At 42.7% G+C, this 21,946-nt stretch overlaps 1 protein-coding gene across 1 annotated transcript in view; it reads left to right on the forward strand.

Moving 5' to 3' along the window:
• LOC147456778 (uncharacterized) overlaps nucleotides 1-18,148 on the forward strand; it is a 67,083-nt gene extending 48,935 nt beyond the window's left edge. The window contains exons 4-6 of the mRNA XM_086513447.1: nucleotides 6,695-6,705; nucleotides 16,840-17,263; nucleotides 17,349-18,148. Coding sequence (XP_086369573.1) covers nucleotides 6,695-6,705; nucleotides 16,840-17,263; nucleotides 17,349-17,823 — 910 coding nt within the window. The 3' untranslated portion in view covers nucleotides 17,824-18,148. The remainder of the gene's footprint in view (nucleotides 1-6,694; nucleotides 6,706-16,839; nucleotides 17,264-17,348) is intronic.
• The last annotated feature ends 3,798 nt before the right edge of the window (nucleotides 18,149-21,946 follow it).

A 21,946-nucleotide genomic window follows, 5' to 3' on the forward strand; every position in this document is an offset into this window, starting at 1 on the left:
GATTTCATTATGTTAGAATTAAAAAACTCATAAACCCTAAACTATCGAACATAAAGAGCAATGCGAAAACACTTACAAAATCGGCCTCAAATGATGCCCATCCACCGCTCCCCAAGTGGTGTGAGCTCCCTGCCTCTACTCGCGCTCTGGCTGCATCCTTTTGTTGATTCCACTTGTCGGGATTCTCGCGCGCTGCTTTCTTCACATTCTTCCAATCTTCTTTGGCTAGCCAATCTGGCCTGTTCATGCTTGATTGCTTTTTGCACTTCGGAACGCTTGTGTTTGCAGTATTCGCGCATTCGAATCTTCATCAGGTCTTCATTGAAGCGCTGATCCCGTGTTGGAACGGGAAACTCATCATGAAGTATGCTGATGACTCTGTCTTTTAAATCACTTGGTACTTCACTCCATTTGTTTAGTATGTAGTGTCTAAACAGCTGAGAGCAAAGACCATGCATGCGCGAGATCACCTTCTTGCCGTCATCATCCATGATGATGCCGTCGCTGAAGTCGATGGAGTAAGGCAAGCCCTCTGGCCGGTGACGCGTGAACCTGGGTGTCCCGACAGGGGTCTCCATCGGCGTGTCGATGGGGGTACGGACGTCAGGTGTCTCCACCGACGTCTGGGCCCCGAAGCAAGGAGTGTCGAGTGGGGTGGCTCCTGGCGGAGTAGGTAGAGGTGTGTAGCTACTAGGAACAGTCAGCCGCGCAAAACCTGGCGTAGATGGCGATGCTGTGGCTGGTGTGGGGGCGGGCAAAGAAGGGGAGGGTAAAGAGCCTCTTCGAACACGAGGCGGTGTGGAGGCATCGGCGGCGGAATCCCCTCAACAACCGCCACCGCCACCACTAGAGCGCCGGTGTCTAGACGAGTGTGAAGATCGTTTCGTCGACACCGAAGCTTCGGAGCGCGCCGAATGCTCCGAAAGAGAGGGAGATGCGGATGGAGTAGGAACGCGCGATGATGCGCCAGAGCGATGACGCTCCACGTACCACTGTCTCTGCTGCGGTGACAAAGAAGAAATAAACTCCTCATCATCCATACCTGCATTAAACACACGAATATTTAAACTTAATATTGAATGAATAGAGTAGACAATGACGCAAAGACCATTAAATACAATGACGTAATGACGCAATGAATTGAGTGATAGAAGAGGCAAGTCGAAAACTCAGAATTTTCAATCAAAAGATGTGAGCGCGAGTAGAAAAGAGCGTTATACACCATGGAAGGTACTTAGAGAGCCAGAGCTTTTACAACACGGAGCAAAATTATTCAAATACAATATTTGTGGCTTTAAGAGATCTCTCTCTCATCCTCGCATAACTCAGCATAACTTCCTATATCTATATAGAGCTCTCCGTTTATACACATATCCTCTGTTTCATTTTGTAGATCCTCTGCATGCACCCCATATAGAGTAGTAGCATCTTGATGCTCGTCTGGCACCACCGCAGCGGCTTCTGATTGAGCATCTTCTCTGATCTCCTCCATTGATGCCGTTGTGATTGGCACATGGTAGCCTTCATACGTCCTTGCACTACGAGGGGCTACCTCTATGACATACCACCAGTTTGATGTAGACTTTGTAGGATGAAATATTACCTGCCAAAGCCACATAACTTACATGAGAGCTTTCAAGCACATAACTTGTAAAAGGGGGATGTTAACTATTTACATACTTACTTGTTCACAATGCTCGGATAGTACGAAAGTGTCTCTTAGGTCAGTCCATTTCTTAGTAGAATCCACCTCAAGAAAACCAGACTCTCCTCTATGCACAGTAGCATTGCGACCCTCCATGATTATCTTGAACCATTGCACGTCGAACAAGTCGACAAAAAATCCTCTGTAATCGATCCTCAAAATCTCTTGTAGCGTGCCGAAGTAAGTGAGTTCCGCCACCACAGGATCTGCATCAGAGGAACGTCGTCGACTAAACTGTTCAAATTTTGCCATGATTCCACAATCTTGAGTAAAACGCTTTTTGTCGATCCGTTCCACCCTAAAATGTCGACCTTTACACCATGCTGCTGTGTATGACTTATACTACAACGAACAAAGATTATGAGTGGCCGTTCAAACGTTTAGAAATAAAGTCACTAACTAGTCGTACATTGCAAACTTACCTTGGTCGCGCAACCCCGAGAGTACTCCCACTCTTTCTCAGTCACTTCGTCACCGCATTGTTGTGCGCTTTTCAATTGGTTGTGCAACCATCTTAAGCTCATGAATTTTGGTAGGCTGTAACATTTAATGGCTTAAAATCTTTTGTGTAGCGGAATTTAGCATGAACATAGTGGGCATTTCATTAGAGTTGATTCCTAATGAGAATTACAAGAGTGCTTGGGTAGAGAGAGCAACAAAAAGCATAACACCTAGTTAGATAGCATCGACAATACTTTCAAAAGAGAGAGCAATTAAGCTATTGACAACAGTTGAGGACCGGATTTGCATGGAGCCGGTCCCCCCTCCAAAAGGCTTTGTATTATGGTTTCTCCCATCAAGAGAGACATTGTACAATACAATTCTTTGTGTTCCTTCAAGACTAGCTAGTGCAATGAAGATGGAAGCTTCATACACCAAGCAAAACACTTAATCAAACACAACTTGAATTATCCCCGTTCTCAGACCCAAGACCTCACACACCTTCGAAGATGGTGAGAGCTAGCAGGGTATGAGAGTAGATTGAGAGGAAAAAGAAGTATCTTACGAGAAAGAAGTACATCTCCTCACATAATCACTCATATTAGCATAGCTTAGCTTAGTAATTAGCTTGGTAGAGAAGATGAGCATGCATTGAAGCTTGGCTCTTGGTTGGATTTGCATCCACATGCCAAGAGAGTGTTGATGTAGGCTTCTATCTCACAAGCTTGGAGTAGGTGATGAGCTCTCCATTAAAGCTTGGGAGGAGATAGAGTATTTTCCCTTCACACATGGTCAAGTGTGAGAGTGTGTGTGTCAATGCCAAGCAAAAATCAGCCCCCCCCCTCTCTTGGGCGAGCCCTAGCTGCTAAATAAGTCTGGCTTTTGCCTCATTGGACCTCCCCAGGTCAAGCCAATAGGGATTAAGCAGCATAAGTGATAGCCTTCTGACATGTGTCCCCCTTTCCCCTTTTGTGAGAGCTTTAGGTAATTAAATAATTAAACTAAACTCTCATTGGACCCCTTTGCCTCCTGGCCAATAGGAATCAGGCAAGCCATGGGGCTCCTGAATGCTCATTGGACCCCTTGGGAGACTGCCCAATAGTCTTCTAGGACACTTAATTCTTATTGGTTTCTTTTATTAAATGTTTTTAAATTAATTAAACTAGATTTACTCTAGCTTAATTCTCATTGGTCCACTTCAAGGGTCTTCCAATAGGAATTGGGCACACCTTGTGGGCATCTGGCCTAGGGAGCTGACATGTGTCCCTCATTCCCTTTGTGTAAAGGGAGCCTGTGTGTGTGTGTGGCTTTCTCTCTCATCCCCTAGCTTTGGGGCTCGCCCCCTCCCATGTAGGGATATGCAAAGACTTTTAGGGCACACACTAAGCATCCAATTTTCCCTAGGGTTGACCTTTGGACACAACCTTTGAATTTTGGAACCTTAGCATTTTGGAAGTCTTAATGGGCTGAACCTTAGGGTCTTTTTGGCCCATTGTTTCACATGGCTCTTTTGCAGATGGCCCCCCCTTTGGATCCCTATTTTCCCTCCTTTGGATCCCTACTGTGGCCGGTCTGCTAGCTTAACCAATATTCTAGCTTTTTCTCCCTTGGCACTTCCCCACATTAAATGATCAGTTTAATATGAGAAAATCATTTAGGAGAATTAGATATTGATTATTATGACATTACCTCTCTCTTGAAATCATAGTCGTCCTCGACTATGGTGTAGAGAAGATAAAGGATATGCATGAGTCCTTTTCTTTAGCGGGTAGAGGATCCCTATGTTACCCTACGACATCATTCCATAATGGATGACTAGTCCATTTGGCGCTTGAGAGCCTGAGGCTGCCGCAAGCATGTCTGCACATTAGTCCTATCAGTCTTCCATAGTAGAGTGAGAAGCTCTACTTGGTGTTCGGGAGACGTCGTCTCCGCAAACTTGATCTAAGCATGCATACTACTTCATTTTTGTGCACAAATAAAGAAAAAGAGAGTCTTATAAGACAAAATTTTTTGTTCATTTTTAACATTTTGTACATTTGCTTACTCTTGGGAAGCATTGTAAGCATTGACAAGGTTTAGGTTATCCTTTAATTGTATGCCTTGCATCCATCTAGCATCTTCAAAAGGATAATTCTTAAACTTAATAAGATATCGTCGGATAGTCTTACCGCCTCTTAATACCTTGTCTTCATGTCGGAGAATGGACTCGGGCTGCAACACCTCCTCATGGTCCTCGATCTCCGGTGGATCTTCAATAGTTGGTTCTTGAGGTGGCTCTCCTTTGTAAGGCTTTAATAGGCTCACATGAAAAGCATTGTGTATGAGCCAATGATTGGGCAACTTAAGTTGATAGGCCATCTCATTGATTGGCCTAAGAATCTGGAAGGGACCATAATACCTTTTTGCTAGTTTAGCATAGTACTTTTGGTGGCCCGTAGGATTCTTGCCCGTCGTGTGCCTTAATCGAGCCTTGGGAAACTTTAACAAGACCCAATCGTTTTCTTTAAAGGCTTGGGCTCTTCTGTGCTTGTCAGCAGCAGCCTTTTGCCTTTTCTGTGAGATAGAGATAGCATCCTTAATCTTTTGGAAAGATTCTTGTAGGTCTCGGCTATACTCATCTGCAGCGAAGATCTTCCCATGTACCTTAAGTAGCAAGGGACTTTTTGATCTTCCCTCAATTACCTCGAAAGGTGCTTTTCCTGTGGAAGTATGTACAGTGTTATTGTAAGCATACTCTACTAAGGGTAAGTACTTCTCCCATTGGGATCTTTGATCTACTTCCGTTACATAGGCTTTTAGTAGATCAAGAATGGTTAGGTTAGCTATTTCACTTTGGCCATCAGTTTGTGGATGATAGGCCGAAGAGAAGTTTAGCCTTGTTCCTAAATTCTCAAAGAGACCCTTCCAGAAATTACTGGTCATTCTAGGATCTCTATCCGACACTATGGACATTGGCAAGCCATGGTACTTGAAAATTTGTGAAATGAAGAGGGTTGCCATTTGATGGGCTTTGATAGTCTTTTTGACAGGTATAAAATGAGCTTGTTTACTGAACCTGTCTACTATCGTCCATATTCCCGTATTCCCATGGATAGACTTAGGCAATCCAAAGATAAAATCCATGGATATGCTCTCCCACGGTGAATTAGGGATTGGCAAGGGTTGAAGCAATCCAAGTTGCTTCCCTCTATCAAATTTTGTCTTTTGACATACCACACATTTGGAAACATACTCGTGTATGTTCACTTTCATGGTAGGCCAATAGAAATATGTTTCAATTCCCTTTAGGGTAGACTGAATCCCTCTATGCCCCGCATATGGGGGAGCATGAGATTCATACATTACTTTCTCACGTAGTGAGTTAGTAACGCATAGTCTATTGCCATAGAGAAGATAACCATCTTGTAAAGTAAATGGTTCTTCTTTCTTCCCTAATGCAAGGGCTGAAATCACATCTCTAAAATCGGGATCAATAGCATACTCATCTATCATTAAAGATAGATCATTGTGAGTTGCTATGGAAACCGCATTCACTCTCGGTCGTCTTGAGAGTGCATCGGCTACTTGATTATGCTTGCCAGCAATGTGAGCAATATGAAAATGAAATTGCGAAAGGAAATTTGCCCACCTCATTTGTTTGTCGGAAAGCTTGGTCTGCGTCATGAAGTACTTAAGACTTTGGTGATCCGTTCGCAGAATGAAAGGAGTCCCCAATAAATAGTGCTTCCATGAGTCTAAGGCATGTAGAACTGCAAGGAGTTCTTTTTCGTATATGCCTAGAGCTTGCTCAACAGGGTCGAGCCTTCGACTCTCATAGCATATGGCGTGCCCTTCTTGGAGCAGAACAGCCCCAAGGCAATCACCACAAGCATCACATTGGACCTCAAATGGTTTTGAGAGATCTGGTAGTGTAAGCACAAGTTGAGAGATAAGCTTTTCTTTAAGCTTTTCGAAAGCATTGTTCTCTTTAGCAGACCACGTATACCTAACATTTTTCTTTGTTAGGTCATGTAATGGTCCCGCAATTTGTGAGAACTTTTCTATGAAGCGTCTATAGTATGCACACATACCTATAAAGCTTCTTAGTTCATGAAGATTCCTTGGTTTAGGCCATTCTTTTATTACCTCTAACTTGGATGGATCCATTTGGATTCCATCTTGAGAGATAATGTGACCTAAATATTGAATCTCTTGCAAGAAAAATTCACTTTTCTTTCGATTAACATAAAGTTTATTCTCTCTTAAAACTTGAAATATTACCTGGAGGTGTTGCTTGTGTTCCTCCAATGAATTAGAGTAGATGATAATATCATCAAAGAACACTCCAGTGAAGGTTCGATGAGGCCTGAACAGCTTCTCCATCAAGTGGTTAAATGTGGCTGGTGCATTAGTCAAGCCAAAAGGCATGACAATGTATTCGTAAAGACCAAATGTAGTACGAAATGCGGTCTTTACAATGTCTTGATCAACTATCCTTATTTGATGATAGCCACTTTTTAGGTCAATCCTACTGAAGTAGGTCGATCCTTGTAGCTTATTAAATAGGTCTTCTACCAGTGGAACGGGAAACCTATTCTTGATAGTGATCCTATTTAGTGCTCTATAGTCGACACACATACGATATGTGCCGTCTTTCTTTTGCACTAATAGCACAGGTGAGCAAAATGGAGATGAGCTAGGCCTGACCATGCCCTTCTCAACTAACTCATGCACTTGCCGCATAATCTCCTCTTGTTGAGCTTGAGAAACTCTATAAGGAGGTTTGTTAGGCGGTGAACTTCCTGGAAGAAGTTCAATTGCATGGTCGTCATTACCTCGTTTAGGAGGTAGCTCACAAGGGATGTCGTCAATAAAGACATCTTGAAACCCCTTGAGAAAATTGGATAACTCTAATTCCTTTTGGTTGCTTTTATTTTCTTTTGCTAAAGCATTAGGTTCATTTTGAGAATCTTTAACAAAAATCATGTACACGGAAATAGAGCTCTTTATTGACTTGTTGAAAGCTGGTGTATGTACAATGGGGATGGTGTTACCCATCTCCTTAGCATCTATATACATGTCCTTTTCCCTGAACTTAAAGGAGATTCTCCTTTCAGGAAATTTAACATGGGCAGCCAGGCGGTCAAACCATGGTGCCCCTAGGATTACATCCTCATGCTTGAGAGGAGAGATAAAGAAGTCCTCTTTGTCCACATAGCCTTGGACATGAAGCCTCAATTTCCCGATTAAGGGAGTGACTGAAGCTTCTTGCCCCTTGAAGGCACTGTCTGCGGGTAGGATATCTCCCATCTCGTAGGATTGTATGCCTAGCTTGGTGGCTAACTCCATAGATATAAAATTGTGAGTAGAACCAGGGTCAAAGAGAATAAAAGCATCATGTTCTCTTACCTTTCCCCAAGCATGGCATAGAGGAGATCCTTTGTGGTGAGTTTGGTGAATCTCCTCCTCTTGGATTTCAACCAAAGAAGCTCTAGGAGGATCTTGGCGGTTGTTCTTTTGGGGACAAGCGCGGTACGCATGCCCTTGTTCGCCGCACTTGAAACACCGGTTATCTTTACGATAACGCTCAAGCTCTTCAGGAGAGAGTTTATTCTTTCCTTTGTAAACTCCCTTCTCTTTAGCTTTGTTGGAATTGCCCTTAGGAGACTTTTGGACATTGTCCTTCCCCTTAGGCTCATTGGAACCCTTGTTTTCCGGGGGCTTATTGTTTCTTTTACCCCCCGTTTGGAAATTGATTCGCGAGGCCACCATAGTATGGTGTATTACCGCCGATATGGTACGTGGCCTTTGGGAGTTGACATACTCCGCCATTTCTTCGGTTAAGCCCGCACAAAATTGTTGCTTTTGCTCTCCAAAATCCAACTTTTTGAAGACAGTGGCTTTGAGTTGTAGGTCCCAAAACTTGTCTACATATTTGTGGATGGATTCATTGGGAGAGAGCTTTAAGCTTCGCCATTCGGTGAGTACTTTATCTTTGGCATCGGTGGCCAAAAACTGCTTCATAATGGAAGCTCTTAAAGCCTTCCATGTTCGTGGAGCTTCACCGTTGGCTCGTAGGCTAGACCACCATTGTCTGGCGGACTTTTGAAAGTGCATAGCTACATGGCGTAGCTTAGAGGACTCCGTGAAGCCCTCATCTCCAAACGCCGCATCGAATTGCTGGATAAAGGCCAAAACTTTGTCTGTAGCACCGAAGGTGCCATCATAGGTAAGGAAAGAGATGCTCTTCCCTCCCTCTTTGAATTTCTTCAGCTTGGACGACCTCTCCCATGCGGCATAGGATTTTCTATGGCCTCTTCTTTTTGATGGTTCAAAAGTTGCACCATCACTTTCTTCAGAAGATGAAGAATTTGAAGAAGGCGGAGAAGAGGGTGACCTCTTTCTCGCCTTTTTCTTGTCTTGATCTTTGTCGTCTTCACCATAGCTTTCATAAGAGGAAGAGGATGAAGAAGATGGAGAAGAGGGTGTCCTCTTTCTCGCCTTTTTCTTGTCTTGCTTTTTATCATCCCTCTTTGAATTATGGCGTGGAGAAGAGTGTGATGGTCTTCTCCGCTTTGGTGGTGATGGAGAGCGTTTAGCCCGCCGTCTTCGTGGAGCCATCTCCGCCGAGGTGGCGGGAGACTCGCTTCTTTCTCGTTCCTTCGGTGGAGGCTCTTGAGTTCTCCTTTGGGAAGGAGATGCATCATCAAGAAGTAAGTTCTTGAGCCCTTCATATGGATTCTCTTCTTCTTCCCGAATCGGAGAGAGACCTCTTTTGGTAGTCTCACAAGGAGGCTTCCTAGGTGTTCTCTCGTCATGGTGATGAGCTTGGAGAATCCCGTGAGCACGGAGCTGCCGTTGCACTTCACTTTGGAGAGATGGATTGCCCATGGCTTGTTGAAGCCTAGAAACAAGATAATTAACAAGCATTGAAGCATCATTAGTAGCTTGCTCATGAGCAAAATCAAAGTTATCAACATTAATTTCACTCTCTTTAATATTGTCAGCCATTCTAACAACTTTTAGGTGTAAACTTTTTAGGTGTACTTTGGCACTTCAAGCCCTAGTTGCTACTCCTCTTTACCCCTTTAGAAAAAGCACTCAAGCTACTGTACCCGCGGCTCGAATACCATTAATTGCAAGGAATAGAAGAGAGGGTCTTTCGACACCAAAACAACACCGGCTCCTGTCAAGCTTCTAATAGCTCAATAGTGGTTAAGCCGTAGGCAAGCCCCGTAGGACTCCACTATTAAGACCATAGCTCTCGACGGTGATGCCCCGTTAACTGCACAAAGGCAGGTGCACTGCAAGGCTGAAAAATCCCTATTCTACTTACTCACAGGCAATTAATAATACCAACCATTTGTAGCTAGCTTGAGAACCTCCCTTCTTGAGCAAGAAAAGAGAAACCTTGAGCTCTGATACCAATGTAACATTTAATGGCTTAAAATCTTTTGTGTAGCGGAATTTAGCATGAACATAGTGGGCATTTCATTAGAGTTGATTCCTAATGAGAATTACAAGAGTGCTTGGGTGGAGAGAGCAACAAAAAGCATAACACCTAGTTAGATAGCATCGACAATACTTTCAAAAGAGAGAGCAATTAAGCTATTGACAACAGTTGAGGACCGGATTTGCATGGAGCCGGTCCCCCCTCCAAAAGGCTTTGTATTATGGTTTCTCCCATCAAGAGAGACATTGTACAATACAATTCTTTGTGTTCCTTCAAGACTAGCTAGTGCAATGAAGATGGAAGCTTCATACACCAAGCAAAACACTTAATCAAACACAACTTGAATTATCCCCGTTCTCAGACCCAAGACCTCACACACCTTCGAAGATGGTGAGAGCTAGCAGGGTATGAGAGTAGATTGAGAGGAAAAAGAAGTATCTTACGAGAAAGAAGTACATCTCCTCACATAATCACTCATATTAGCATAGCTTAGCTTAGTAATTAGCTTGGTAGAGAAGATGAGCATGCATTGAAGCTTGGCTCTTGGTTGGATTTGCATCCACATGCCAAGAGAGTGTTGATGTAGGCTTCTATCTCACAAGCTTGTAGTAGGTGATGAGCTCTCCATTAAAGCTTGGGAGGAGATAGAGTATTTTCCCTTCACACATGGTCAAGTGTGAGAGTGTGTGTGTCAATGCCAAGCAAAAATCAGCCCCCCCCCTCTCTTGGGCGAGCCCTAGCTGCTAAATAAGTCTGGCTTTTGCCTCATTGGACCTCCCCAGGTCAAGCCAATAGGGATTAAGCAGCATAAGTGATAGCCTTCTGACATGTGTCCCCCTTTCCCCTTTTGTGAGAGCTTTAGGTAATTAAATAATTAAACTAAACTCTCATTGGACCCCTTTGCCTCCTGGCCAATAGGAATCAGGCAAGCCATGGGGCTCCTGAATGCTCATTGGACCCCTTGGGAGACTGCCCAATAGTCTTCTAGGACACTTAATTCTTATTGGTTTCTTTTATTAAATGTTTTTAAATTAATTAAACTAGATTTACTCTAGCTTAATTCTCATTGGTCCACTTCAAGGGTCTTCAATAGGAATTGGGCACACCTTGTGGGCATCTGGCCTAGGGAGCTGACATGTGTCCCTCATTCCCTTTGTGTAAAGGGAGCCTGTGTGTGTGTGTGGCTTTCTCTCTCATCCCCTAGCTTTGGGGCTCGCCCCTTCCCATGTAGGGATATGCAAAGACTTTTAGGGCACACACTAAGCATCCAATTTTCCCTAGGGTTGACCTTTGGACACAACCTTTGAATTTTGGAACCTTAGCATTTTGGAAGTCTTAATGGGCTGAACCTTAGGGTCTTTTTGGCCCATTGTTTCACATGGCTCTTTTGCAGATGGCCCCCCCTTTGGATCCCTATTTTCCCTCCTTTGGATCCCTACTGTGGCCGGTCTGCTAGCTTAACCAATATTCTAGCTTTTTCTCCCTTGGCACTTCCCCACATTAAATGATCAGTTTAATATGAGAAAATCATTTAGGAGAATTAGATATTGATTATTATGACATAGGCTCTCCAGACCCGTCGGAATGGTCTCTTTTACTTTGCGCTCTTTGGCTCCTGTCAAAATCCATGGTGCTTTAGGGAGTTTTATCGATCCATCAGACGCTGTTTGCGGCCAATATTGCTCCATACGATCCACATTTCTAAGGTCAACTCTGGCTCCCAAAGTATCTTTCTTGCCGGTCAGATGGTCCCATAGTAGATTACCCACATTCTTGAATATGTGCATTGGATCGAGCAAGTGATTGATCATGAGTCGGGGCCAGTATGGTAACTCGTACCATAGAGATAGTCTCTTCATCCCTGGAGGCAATCCGTCATCGCACATCTCCTTCTGCTCTAACCATGCTTGTGCAGACATCCTTGGTGGCTCTCTTCCCAAAAAGCCGTCGCGTAACACATGATTCTCTGGAAGATACGCTTGATGACCTTCGTAGATTTGCTTCTTCAGTGAGGGCGCCCTACGTGCATTCAGTCTAGATCCACATGTGACACATGCTCTGTATCCGCTTGTTTGAAGCCCTGCATGTATACACATGATAATAGATCAACTATGGGAAAAAAAAAGATTTACAGTGTCTGAGTGAGGAGTGTCAATAGATCACCTGAGCATTCTGTTAGCCCGGGATAGTCATGCATGGTCCACATTAGAATGTCTCTAATCAAAGCATTCCGTCGTCCTGTGTGTCGGCTCATATCCACCACCTCTATGCCAATCCACAATTGTTGTAGCTCTTCCAATAGTGGACGAAGATACACATCCATATTCTTCACTTTATATCGCCCTAGCACAATCAAGCTTAGCCATAGGTGCCCCTTCTTCGTAGTCAACCACGGGGGAATGTTGTAGTTGACGATGACAACGGGCCATACACTGTAAGATGTTGATCTTTGACCAAATGGATTTACGCCATCCATAGCCAGGCCTAAGCGCAAATTTCGAGCTTCCCTGGCAAAATCCGACCATGTTCCATCTATATGTTTCCAGGCTGCGCAATCTGCAAGAATTCGTAGCACACCATCCGAAGATTTATTCTCCTCATGCCATGATGCTAGGGCGGCCATGGACTTACATTCGAAGAAATGCTTGATGCGAGGAAGCAGAGGAAAATGTCGCAAAACCTTTTGTGGAATTTTTGTCCCGTGGAGATCTACTCGATATCTTTCGGAATCACATTTCGGACACTTCTCCATGTCTATGTATTCCCCTCTGAAAAGAATGCAGTCATTAGGACAAGCGTGGATAGAATTGTAATCTATCCCCAAGTTTCGCAAAATCTTTCTTGCTTCATCTCGGGAATCTGGCATCACATTGTCAGCTGGTAGTATGTGCTCTTTAAGCAATCTACACAACATAAAAATACGATACAGTCGTGTAAAAATCTATCAGATCATTATACATTTAGAGTTTTATTAAAGTAAACTAATTGTAATAGATCACCTGAAAAGCGCTGTGACTCTAGTGTCACTCCATCCAAACTTTGCCGGCTTGTTGAGAAGAACCAGGAGTGCTTTCAATCTAGACATACGTGCTCCATTATACAATGGCGTATCGGCTTCACTTTTCATATCATCATAGATAAGCCTTTCTGAATCCATGATCGTCTCGATCATTTCATCAATCTCGGGCTCAAACATTGCCTCGTTGGGAATGTGCTCTGCATGATCATCCCCCGAGCTGTCAGAGGCTACATCTTGTGGCCTCACATATGCTGCTTGACCAAAGCGCCTGCGAACACGTCTATTGGGTTGCAAGATTGCTGCTTGTTGGCCAGCGTCAGAGTCCGACGAGTTATAATTGGCAATAACTTGATCTATAATAGATGGATCGAACTCGCCAAATTCGCGAACGTGCTGCAAAGAAACACGTCTTGTCCGTCGCACAGCATGCTTGCATTGATTACAAGGACATAAGACCCTCGTTGAGAGATAGGTGTTTCGGTTGGACGGTCCCACATCCTCGTCACTACTCATAATGAGGATAGAAATCTTATAACCTGGACAACAAATTTAATATTCTATTGGCATTCTTCGTCTTATCTCTCTCTCTCTCTCTCTCTCTCTCTCTCTCTCTACCTCACATTCTCTAGTCATGTCCAATCCCCGCACACCTCCGTCTAGAGGTGCACGGAGATCAGAACCACCGGGTTATAATCTCGTCTTTATTGGTCAATACCTATATTTGTGGGTACAAGAAATCTACAGACCCACGTCTACATGATATTGCATGTAGTGGACAAAACCCCTTTGCCTCTTCTCTAGCTGTAGCACTTCACAACATCTTAACATCTTTTCACAGTAGATCTTTTCACTGTTCGTCTAACTCTAAACCCTAAACCATAAGTAATTCTTGCGTGGACTCGATCTAACGTAAATAAGCGTAAATCTAACTAAAAATAAACCTAAATCTAATTTAACGTAAGTCTACATCTAACCTAATCTTTAACGTCTTTGGGATAGTTTCCTACGACGTTAAAACTCTCTTCTTCTTGTGTGTGTGTGTGTGTGTGTGGGTAAACCTAAATAAACCTAAGTCTAATCTAATATAACATAAATCTAAATCTAACGTAAATTATGTTATATTAAAAACAAAGAACTAAACTAGCAAGGATTATAAGAACCTTAAAACTGATTTAACACATAATTTTTCACATAACTCAGCAAGAGTTGGCATTCTCATCACTAAAGATGTGAGAGTTAACTTTCGGCGGTGACGCTGCCTCATCTCCATCCACATCTGACGACAGCAATTGGCCCTTTGGACCGTTCTTGCTCTTGTTACTAACTTTGAAGTTGCTGTTGAATGACTAGAGGTTGTCTAGATGGTCATTGCCGGGGATGTAGTGACTCTTGCCGCCCTGAAGATCCACCTTCTTCCCTATCTTCTGAAGACATTTCACCAGTACTTTTGGATCGACGGAGCCCACCATGAGTGAAGGCAACAATACCCTATATTCCATTGAGGGCTTTCTTCATCCGCTTCATGTAGGCATCGCAGTCTATGGAGACCTAAATCTAATCTAATATAACGTAAATCTAAATCTAACGTAAATAAACGTAAATCTAACTAAAAATAAACCTAAATCTAATCTAATTTAACTTAAATAAACCTAAATCTAATTTAACGTAAATCTACATCTAACCTAATCTTTAATGTCTTTTATGATAGTTTCCTACGACGTTATAACTCTCTTCTTCTTGTGTGTGTGCGCGTGTGTGGATGTGTGTGCCAATAAAAAGAGATAAATGGTATAACCTTTCTATCACCCATGCCAAGTATGATAGATTGGTTATGCCATTTCCCTCTTGAATAATAGGTCTTGAGTTCAACTCCTCGTTGGCTAGATCTTTAGGTCTTTTAATTTTAATTAGTTTCCTACGACGTTAAATTAGTTTCTCTCTCTTTCTCTCTCAATGTATGTGCGTTTTTTTGTTTATGCATGTTTTCTCTCTCTTTTCCTCTCTCAATGTGTGCGTTTTTTGTTTATGCATGTTCTCTCTCTCTCTTTTCCTCTCTCAATGTGTGCGTTTTTTGTTTATGCATGCTCTCTCTCTCTCTCTTTTCCTCTCTCAATGTGTGTGTGCATTCTTTGTTTATGTATGTGTGTGTGCGTTTTTGTTTATGTTTGTACTCTTTCTCTCTCTCCCTCTCTCTCTCTCTGTCTCTCTCTCTCTCTCAAAAACACTATGTGTGTGTGTGTGTGTGTGTGAGAGAGAGAGAGAGAGGGAGAGAGAAAGAGGGGAAGGGAACATGAGAGTGAGGAGAGGGAAGGAGCATACCTGGCTCTCCTTCCTCTCCTCGTGTGTGTGTGTGTGTGTGTGTGTGTGTGTGGAGAAGAGAGAGAGAGAGAGAGAGAGAGAGAGAGAGAGAGAGAGGGAGAGCGTTACCTGCTCCTTGCTTGAGGGCGCCGAAAAACTCAGATCTGAGATCTGAGTTTTTGGGCGCTCTCTATTATTTTTTTTAGCCCAGCCGACGTCGCTATGAGTGTCGCAAATTTACAAGTAAATTTGCGACGCTCATAGCGACGCCGGATTTTCTTTTTTTTGAGCGTCGCTGTGTGAGCGTCGCTAATATGAATAGCCTCTTGTAGTGGAAGCCATGCTAGAAAGGGAGCGTGCAAGCAGAGAATCCGCGCGCGAGAGAGAGAGAGAGAGAGAGAGAGAGAGAGAGAGAGAGAGAGAGGGTTTGCATGGTAAAATGTGTGGCTAATACTAGTCTAGCTTTTCTATTTATATATAAGAGGCGTGGTTCTTTGTCTTTGTGGTAAAATGTGTGGCTAATACTAGTCTAGCTTTTCTATTTATATATAAGAGGCGTGGTTCTTTGTCTTTGTCGATCAATCTCTCTCTCTCCAAGGAAATAAAAGGAACAACCATTCGTGCTAAGTAGCACACATTTTACCATGCAAACCCTCTCTCTCTCTCTCTCTCTCTCTCTCTCTCGTCTAATACTAGTGGCTAATACTAGTCTAGCTTTTCTATTTATATATAAGAGGCGTGGTTCTTTGTCTTTGTCGATCAATCTCTCTCTCTCTCTCTCTCTCTCTCTCTCTCTCTCTCCAAGGAAATAAAAGGAACAACCATTCGTGCTAAGTAGCACACATTCAAGCAAGGAAAAAAGTTAACATTTGTGGAAGTGTAAAGTCAGTAGATCTTCACTTTTTCAATTTCGCTGCACGTGACAATATGTGACTCTCGATGCTCAAGAATTGTGGAAATGTGGTGTCACAATTTGGAGCCCACATCATGGTTTGGGAGAGGAATGTGTGCAGGGAAAGTAAGCTCTAATCTCATCAAAAGCTAAGCACTCGAGTGAGGTTGAGGGCATAGAGTGCGTAGCCACATATGAGACTCTTTGCCAGTGCCCCAACGCCTTGTCTTGCATGATAGGGAATGAGAGTTGAGCCGGATGCAGGTGATAGTGCAGATCGCACTCAAGGGTATGGGCTCGAGCATGTTAGGGTGGGTGCGATTCCCTCGTTCATAGAAGATGGTTTTGTAGTTTTGGTCAACATATGTGGTGTAATTGAAACATACTCGTATGTTTTATTGTCCAAACATATGCGTTGTAAAAGAGCCTCATTCACTATGGAGGCGTCATGAAAGAAGCAATTGTAATGCATATCATCTTCCAAACGACTTCTTAATGTCTTGCAACAGAAACAGATAGAGCATTGGAAAGATGCAGGGGAAATAGAATAAAAAATATCCAATTTTCATCCCCATGGATTTAAGGTTGAAAGGGGAAGTATGGACTGAAGAATAATAAAACCCATTGCTCCCAAAAAGAGATTTAAGATGAAATCTATTCTACATATTAAGCAGAGAGACATTCAGGGGGCCACGTGGCGCAATTTGCTTCATCCGGCAGTGTGGCCCTGCATCTCCGGCAACAATGAGGACAGTGCGCGCGCACACACACACACACACACACAGAGAGAGAGAGAGAGAGAGAGAGAGAGAGAGAGAGAGAGAGAGAGAGAGAGAGAGAGAGAGAGGCCCCCGGCCACACTAGTATATTATATAAGGGCTGGAGTTCCCAGGCAGGTATAAGAGGCATTCTCTTCCATCTCTTTTCTAGGGCTGCTCACAAACTGATTTTAAGCTTACATAATTCTCTAGTCTCGTAGATTATTGGAATCTGTCCTCACCTGCTACCAATAAGCCATCTCGTGTGCAGGAGGGAAAACCATCGTGAAGATCCAGCTTCTGCATTTAAGGAGACTCTCGCTGAAGCCAAATTTGTGGTGAGAATACCAACTTTCATAGCAATTGTTTCACAAGGAGTGGCGGGAACCTTCCCATGGGCAGCGCTGTCATTTGCACCCATGTGGCTAGAGCTCATGGGTTTTTCGCACGATGTTACAGCGGCAATCATAGGCGCTTTTACCTTATCCATTTCCTTTGGGGGATTGTTTGGAGGCTGGTTGGGTGATGTATGTGCCAGCCATTCCCCCAATACAGGACGAATCATTCTGGCACAGTTCAGTTCAGGCATTGGAATTCCTTTTGGTGCTGTTATTTTGCTGGTCTTGCCTTATAACTCGTCTACTGCCTTCCAACGTGGAGCCTTGTTTTTTGTTATGGGTTTTTTGATGTCATGGTGTGGAACTGGCACTAATAGGTAAGTTTTGCTGGGCTTCTTCTTCTAATTGTAATTATCCCAACCATCTTGCAGTAACGAATGGTTTGACTGTGTATTTGTGCAGCCCCATATTTGCTGAGATTGTGCCCCTGAAGATGAGAACAAGCATCTACGCCCTGGATGCGTCGTTTGAGTCGCTCCTATCATCCTTTGCCCCTCCTCTTGTCGGTGTCCTTGCTGAGCATGTCTTTGGCTTTTCAGCAGCTCAAGCAAGTGGAACTACAGGTGCAATGGCAGACACAAAAAATGCAAGGGCCTTAGGAAAGGCTTTGCTTTTGGCTTTCGGAGTCCCCTTCACAATCTGCTGTCTTTTGTATTCCATCCTTTATTGGACATACCCAAGAGATAGAGACAAAGCACAGGCAGAGTTGCAGCTTAGTCAAGAGCTGTCGCCTGGGATTACTGAGATCAACAATCTAAAGCCAGGCTACTTTAGTCTTACGAAAGGTGCTGACCTTGTTGGAGATGAGCCTGAGATCACCGTCAACTCAAAGTCTTTTGGAGAAGCACAGCATATGTTGACAGAGTCCCATAGTTAAAGGGAATGGCCATTTTCAGGTTGCCGTTCCCCGTTCTCAATCTAGCTTCCCGTTCTGAATCCCCATTCCATGTTTCAGACGCGAGTGTCCAAAACAGAGAATGTCATTTCATACTGGTTGCCATTCCCCGTTCCCCGTTCAAGTGCTGTCATCTAAATCGACGGTTGAGACATCCTTAATCAATTGTTTAGCAGCTTTTGTAACTCTCGTTAAGATCAAATTGTAGCAAGAGGAGGGGATTTGTGGTTGGGGTACTAAATATGTAAGAATTTTTCTCAACACATAGCTGCCATATAAATAAAGATCTGACCACATTTTATCGACATGTTTACATTCTCCCATTATAAACTCCTTCCATGTGATTTGAGCAGGATGAGTAGTCCCATAAACTCTTTATTGAGAGGGCAAGCGAAAAAGAGATGCTTGATAGATTCCGCCTCTCCTGTTATTTGTGGCATAGCTCAGCACCCTTTCCAATTCATCTACATCTCTGCCCAGTCGAAAGACCTCGATGTAGCATAAGCTATATCAGGCAATGTGCTTCGCACATAGTTTTGAACTTGTATGTCCATTGGTGGGAACTCCAGTCAATTGACCACTTGGCATTGATCCTTTTCCTCAATTGGGAAGATACATTATGGACCGTAGAGAATTCCTTATAGGTGTTGAAACACGACTGAGCAAGAGTGTAGCGGTTGCTCCTACAAGCTTGAGAAAGACTAGTTATCTTGCATATATAATAGATAGATAGATTTATTGTCCCTAGAGGCCAGACATGATCTATGGGACCAAAACAAAACAGTACAATTGTTCCTTCTAGTGAAGGTGTGGGATATGTATTAGTTAAGGCATGAGGGACTATCGATAGGGTTTTAAAAGAAGTAGAAAAGCCTAAGGCGGGTCAAGTGATGGGGTAGTTGGTATGGGAGTTCGAAACTCTTGGATGATCACTTTGCCACATCGATAGACCACCCATTTGCATTGTTTGATGGCTTCGTGTATCTTCTTGAGCTCATTTGTTTTGAGTTTGAGTTGGTTGGTAAGTTCCTTTGCGATTTAGAACTTGGTTCCCTTGAGGAGTCGGGATTGGTGTAATAGCTTTATACGTTCCTCCTTTCCCTTGATTCATGTGATGATTCAATGCTTGGGTGGCACGTGTTTGTTTGTATCGTTAATCTAGGAGATTTGGAAAGAGGCACATATTTCTTCTCTTGCCATCCACCCATGATCCTTGTATATGTCCTTGGAGTATCTAATACCAGTTTTGAAGCACATGCATGCTCTTCTGTTATAACTATTTGTCTTGCTCGGTGTCCATGCCAAATAGAGTCCTTTAGTAAAAATTGCTTGGAGTGCATGGTCTCGTTGATGTTCCAATAGGATTCAACTTGCCGCTAAGAGTCTGAAAACATTTTCGTTAATTATGAGGCAAATTTCTTTGAGTGCATAGTCTTGTTGATGTTCAAATAGGCTTTAACTTGCAGCTAAGAGCCCCAAGACCTTCTAACTAATGTTGATTCACTAGCTTGTAGATGATTGGAGAAATGAGCGGGTATTTGACAGAGAGAGATTAGTCCAAGATGTAAACCCTTGCAAATGGAAATTTGTACAATTTTTAGTAAGCAACAAGGATTGATAATAATTAGAAGAGGGGGTTCTGATGACCCATTTAGCTATTTAGTTGTCATCTTAGTGGTCATTTTTTCAAGGTCTAAGATGCCCAATCCCCCACTTTAGTTGGGAAGACAACATATACTCCATGCAATTATGCATCCTTCTTGACTTGCCCCCACCAAAGGAATATCCTTGCTAGTGAGATCACATGGTTTAGCTAGTACTTAGCAGGTTTTCAACAAGAAAGAGATTCATATCTAATCTAATCATGCAAGGAATTCAGAGGTTGGGGTAGCGTGTTCATACCTATTCTAAGCGGGGTTAGATATAGAATAGAACAGAATAAATACCATCACAAAAGTATATAGAGGGGTGAGGGTTGTCTATGTCGGGGCTACTATACTAGACACCAAGATACTCTCTCTTGGCTGTAAGTCCCCTCACACTCCTCTACAACACGACAAACATACCCTCCCATGAGAGAGAGAGAGAGAGAGAGAGAGAGAGAGAGAGAGAGAGAGAGAGAGAGATTGTATTATTGTCCTCTGAGGTCAAATATGACCTATAGGACCAAAGATAGATGTGATGTACTATGCATGGAGTTGATAAGTGATTCTCTGTGTTCTTGGATTGTGGTGATGAGAGTGGCAATGGACAACTCACATTGTGGCTCGGAGAGAAAAGTGTGTAGGTCTAAGTCATGGCAGCTAAAAATGTGAGGGAAGCAAGTTCGGATGTGAACATCCTGAGCAAATTATCTTTTCCTCTCTTGTAGAGATGATTTTCAATCATTGTGAAGTCTCGAGCCTCTATCTCTAAAGCTCTTTGATGTGCTCTAGAGGTATTTTAAAAAAATGTTCTAGTTGTGAGATAATCAATTATATGTTGACTCCATTCTGGTGCAATTATCACCTAAAACAATGTTGCATTTTCTCTTGGCGGTGTAGGTGTGCATGTAGCATAAATAGTAACATACTCAGCACACATATTTGGCAAATGCACTACTAATTTTTTCAAGCACTGATATGTTTTTGTTTGCGAGCAATGAAATGCTAAGTGCTGAATATGTGCTTCTAGAAGATAGAAATTGTACTCCTCTGGACCTATGCATAATCGTAAAATGTTGTCAAAGCCTAAATGATACAAACGTCTACAAATTAATTGGAAATACTTTGATTGGCAAACCGTCTGTTGTTTAAGCTCTTGTTCATTCCTATCAAATTCTCCTCTATAGCAGAGGAAAATCTATATCTGTTGAGACCACTTGGGTACCATTTCAACATTGAAAAGATATGCATCTGGGATATCATCGTCTACGCCTTCTGGAACTTCTCCATTTGGCAATCTAGACAGATGATCTTCTCAAAGATAAGTCTTTACCTTTTTAACCACTACTGTAAAGTCAAACTCTAGCAATATGATAAACCATCAAACAATGCGTCCGGTATTGCATTGTTTGTTTACAAGGTATAAGAGGGCTTGATGATCAATGAAAGATACAAATTGGTTTGCAAGGAGATAATGCCAAAATTTCTTAACAGTATATATAATCCCTAGCCCTTCCCTCTCAGTGGTAGTGTAGTTCTTTTCAGCACTATTAAGTTTTCTGCTTGCATAGCAGACTGGGAAATCCATATTTCCTTCTCCTAGTTGATCCAAGATGCACCAATAGCAAATTTGAAAGCATCAATATGAACATGAAAGATCTTCTCTCAATGTGGTGATTTCAATATTGGAGCAGACATGAGTTCTTTCTTCAACCTTTCAAATGATTCCTCACACTCAAATGTCCACACAAAGACTACTATAAGTCTGTAAAGGGGTTGGGCAACGACTGCATACATGTGTATAAACCTCTTGTAGTAACCACAGTGTCCCATAAATCATTGTACTTGCTTTGCGTTGTGGTCTAGTAATTTCTATAATTACTTTTATCTTGTCCAAATCCATAGATATGCCATTTTGCGAATACTTTTTTGAGGTGCTCCGATCCGTATATTCATGAATCATCTCTCAAAAGAAAGTGTACACATAGATCATCCATGTAGATTTCCAAGTATTCCTTAAAAGTATGTGCCATTAATCTTTGGAATGTTGCTAGGGCATTGGTCAATCCAAATGACATTATCCTATATGTCCACTCGGTTACAAAATTTTGTCTTATTGATCTTCGCAAGCGATTGTCAGCTGGTTGTAGCCAAGGAATCAATCTATGAAGGAATATGCTCACTTGTCTGCCACTCGTTCCAATACATGGTCAGTGATAGGTAAGGGATAAGTATCCCTTATTGTGGCTACGTTAACCTTCTTTAGATTGGCACACAGTTGGCACACAGTCAAAGTTTACCATTCTTCTTGGTAACTACTACAATTGGAGATACCCAGTTTGTGTGTTCTATCTCGTAGATGAACTCATCTTCCTTTAGTTTATCAATCTCTTCCTTGATGCGCTTAGCAAACGTATCATTGTACATGTACAATCTCTGTCGGCTAGGATTTACATCAGGTT

The sequence above is a fragment of the Adiantum capillus-veneris genome, chromosome 5 (assembly GCF_014529385.1).
Source record: "Adiantum capillus-veneris isolate H3 chromosome 5, ASM1452938v2, whole genome shotgun sequence".
Lineage (NCBI taxonomy): Eukaryota > Viridiplantae > Streptophyta > Polypodiopsida > Polypodiales > Pteridaceae > Adiantum > Adiantum capillus-veneris.